The sequence below is a fragment of the Nyctereutes procyonoides genome, unplaced genomic scaffold (genome assembly GCF_905146905.1).
Source record: "Nyctereutes procyonoides isolate TBG_1078 unplaced genomic scaffold, NYPRO_anot_genome, whole genome shotgun sequence".
Taxonomy (NCBI): Eukaryota; Metazoa; Chordata; class Mammalia; order Carnivora; family Canidae; genus Nyctereutes; species Nyctereutes procyonoides.
The window spans coordinates 152,219-156,286 of NW_026575014.1; the positions used below are offsets into that span (position 1 = coordinate 152,219).

The 4,068-nt window shown below is 36.1% G+C and overlaps 1 protein-coding gene across 1 annotated transcript; it reads left to right on the forward strand.

Annotated features, from left to right (window-relative positions):
* Window positions 1-2,918: 2,918 nt before the first annotated feature.
* On the forward strand, window positions 2,919-3,857 carry LOC129519695 (olfactory receptor 4F6-like). The gene has a single exon (XM_055340536.1). The coding sequence runs from the start codon at window positions 2,919-2,921 to the stop codon at window positions 3,855-3,857; it is 939 nt and encodes a 312-aa protein (XP_055196511.1).
* Window positions 3,858-4,068: the final 211 nt, after the last annotated feature.

The following is a 4,068-nucleotide window of genomic DNA, read 5'->3' on the forward strand; positions in this document are numbered from 1 at the left end:
TCCTGTGTGCCTAATTAACTTATTTCCCATTTTGAAGAATATTATATATAGCTTTGTCTTTGAAAGAAGATTATATACAGAAATTAAGACTAAGCTCTCTGAACTACTATTTTTCCAAAAATGTAAATCCTGTGGCTGAACAGGCAGGTAGGAAAACTGCTTTTTAATTATAAAACTACAAGGGATGCAACCGGTCATGGTTGCATCCCTTGCTCTATCCCCCTTAACACTGCTTCAGTGTTTGCTCTTCTGTAAAATATCTGCATCAGAAAATTTCTCCTTTTGAAAATATTTTTATCCTTTTATACTACACCATCACTCTCTATTCTCAAATTGCAATCACTGAGTTGCATTGTCTTATCAAATCGATTCCACACACACACATCTTTTGATATGTTTAATTTATCTCCTTGATGTGAAAATTTTTCAAGATTCATGTGCTTCTGATTTTTGTGCTCTCCAACTCATTTTAAAATTTTTCCCCCACTGTATAAAAAAGAGACATTTGGCCTTAATTATTTCTACCTTATTTGAGAATCAAATTTTGTTTTAAACCAGAGGGAGGAAATCTCAATCCTCAACCTCTGGTGTGATTCCCTCCCCTTCAGTATTAATTTCCTCTGCATTAGAAGGAACCAGCCAATGCCTAGTCTGAGGGGCTGTGCTCAGAGGCAAAGAGCTTCTGGTCCTGTGCCAGGGGATGGGAGAGGGGAACTGGTGGTTACAAATTCTGAGATGGAAGTAAGTGTTCAAGGACTGACTAGTTTGTGTGAAGAAACAGGAAAGCAGGTTAGGAAGAGCAATTTCCAATGGTGATAAATGTCTTTCAGGAAGGAAGGCCAATTTTATTTTAAATGAATAAAAACTCATGGTTGAATAGGATACTTTCAGTTAGGTTAGAGTGATCCTTTGAAATATAAATAATTCTAGCTTTTTTCATGACTCTATTAAGAAGTATAAAGAATTACTGAGGAAGACCACTAGACTAGAAGTTAGGCTGACTTCTAGTTCTGGATCTGTGAACATACTGCTGTGAACACACTGGCTAGCCATTTACCCTCATGGGGTTGGTTCTCTACACGTACAAGGAAGTAGCTGAACAAGATCCTCTCAAAGTTCTTTCCCACTTCTATACAAATCTATAATTCTGATATCCTTTTTGTCCAATATGTATCTATATTTCCTGTTTAATGATGGGTCTTCCTAGACCCTGAATAACTGAAAAACTTTACATCTCCAAGAGGAAGGATACCAAACTGTATGGGAACTTGGCCTCTGAGGAACTCTTGAGAGCTTCACAAAGTCATCAGAGTTTTCTAAAAAGGCAGAGAAACCAAGTGCATGGTCTTTTTCTCCCAGCAAGCTCTCTCTGGTCATAAGGATTTCCTCATCAATGATACATGCTAATTCTAGACATCTGGAAGAAAGGGGGTAGAAATTTCTTCACTCAGTTAAATACTCATTTTTAATGTATCTATAACTGGATTATACCAGTAAGTGCAAGCTCGAGGAGAAGGTATTATTAAATCAATTTCTCTTTATATTTGTGAGGGATACTGTTTTGCTTCTTCTATGAACAATTTAATACCTGCTTCTGTTCCTAGGAAACACACTCATGACATATTTCCTGGGCTCTCCCTATGTGCCAGCCACTGTTTTAGGTAGGCAATACAGCCTTATACAAACCAGAAAGGATCCCTATACCATAAACTCTAATTTTACATTTATGAAAAGCTACAAATACCAGAATGAAGGTAAGAAAAATAATGCCTGGATGCTGAACAGATGCTTGTGATCAGTAACTTACTAATTTTTTTTAGAGGTGATTCACCTGTCAGTTCATCAGTTCACTAATGCATGATGTTCAACTAACCACTCTTTTCTACCAATCCCACTGCCACAGCCAATGATTCACATTTTAAAGTCTTAACTTGTCTTCAACTCATTATTTTCCCTACAGCTTTATTATTATTTTCTATCCTTCCAGTCAAAATATACCCAAAGCAGTGAATGAAAACCCAGGTAAAGTTCATACCCAGGTGTTTATAATATATCAATGTGTGTTCATTTAAACCATTACAGGAAATATAAGCAAAGATGTGCTCTATAAATGCCCTTTTTGCCCCTAGGGAGCTTCTTATTTTTTATTTTTTTATTGAAGTTTGATTTGCCAACGTATAGTATAACACCCAGTGCTCATCCCATCAAGTTCTCTCCTCAGTGCCCACCAATGCCCTTTTTGATCATCATTTTATCCTCCCTATTTGACTTTTAGGAATTTATTTCTTCTTCTCGCCACCCTTTTATTTTCTTACACTTCTTCCCATCTATCTTTATTCTTTCCCTTTATTTATGTGTTATTTCCTGCCTGTCCTTTATACATGCTACTAACTCTGTACCACATTGAATACACTCAGTTCCACATTTTGCACTGATTGTTCATATTATAATAAAGTTCATAAATATATTATGTTATGTGCTATAAATGGAAGTTTAGAGTCTTTAAGGTAACAGGTTCATGTAATGTTGAAATTTCCTGTTTACAAAAATTATCACTCAAACTCCAAGACAAACACCATTCAACAGTAGTAACTTAACAGAAACACAAAAACACAGACTTTTATACATCCTTTTCTAGTTTTCTAGTTTCTTAAGTTGCCTGCTTACTCCATGTACATGAATAAATAAGAGCGATTTAAAGCAATAGACTGCCTCTGAGTGCAGCTTTGGTCATACTACCAAACTCATATCCCGGGTTCCCATTAATTTGTAAATAATTTACTATCAATTAAATACAAGATCTGTCAATAGCTAGTATTAAATTATCAACATTCAAGACATTTTTTTAGTACCTTAACATTGATTCCCTTTCTCATTTCTTTCAGATCACTTCAGAGTCTTCTCTTCCTTATGATTCAATGGACCAAGTAAATGGCTCTTTGGTAACTGAATTTGTGTTACTGGGACTTGCACAATCCTTGGGAATGAAGATTTTCCTTTTTGTTTTTTTCTCTTTATTCTATGTTGGAATTATCTTAGGAAACCTCTTCATTATATTAACAGTGATTTTTGACTCTTACTTACACTCCCCAATGTATATTCTGCTGGCCAACCTATCACTCATTGATGTGGGCCTTTCATCCACCACAGTTCCTAGAATGATCTCTGATCTTTTCAGTGGTTGCAAAATCATTTCCTTCCACAACTGCATGATACAAATGTTCTTTATTCATGTTATGGGAGGAGTTGAGATGGTGTTGCTCATAGCCATGGCATTTGACAGGTACACAGCAATCTGCAAGCCTCTCCACTATCTCACTACCATGAATACCAAAACGTGCATGCTTTTGGTAGTGACTGCTTGGATCATTGGGGTGATTCATGCTGTATCTCAGTTTGTTTTTGTCATAAATTTACCTTTTTGTGGCCCTAATAATGTAGGGAGCTTTTATTGTGATTTTCCTAGGGTTATTAAACTTGCATGCATGGACACATACAGACTAGAATTTGTGGTCACTGCCAACAGTGGCTTCATATCTATGGGCACATTCTTTTTCTTAATTGTATCATACATCTTTATTCTGGCCACTGTTAGACAGCATTCTTCAAAAGACTTGTCCAAAGCATTTGTCACTCTGTCAGCTCACATCACTGTGTTGGTTTTGTTTTTCACTCCATGCATGTTTCTCTATGTGTGGCCTTTCCCTACCAAGTCAATGGATAAATTTTTTGCCATTGTGGATTTTGTTATCACTCCTGTATTAAATCCTGCCATCTATACTCTAAGGAACAGAGATATGAAGGTGGCAATGGGAAGGTTGAGTCGACAAGTTGTAAGTGCTAGAGACATACCATAACAGATTTTATTGGTAAGAGCACAAGAGGAATGTTGTGGACCTTCAGGACCCTCGTGATCACCATGAACACTATGGATTATATACAATTTCACTGTTGCCTTTAAAAAACTGAGATATCTATGTAAAAAAAGGATATTAAATCAAAGAACTATACTTTCAAATAGGGTTGCTGTAATAATCTGTTAAGTATGAAAAATAAAGTGTCATACAT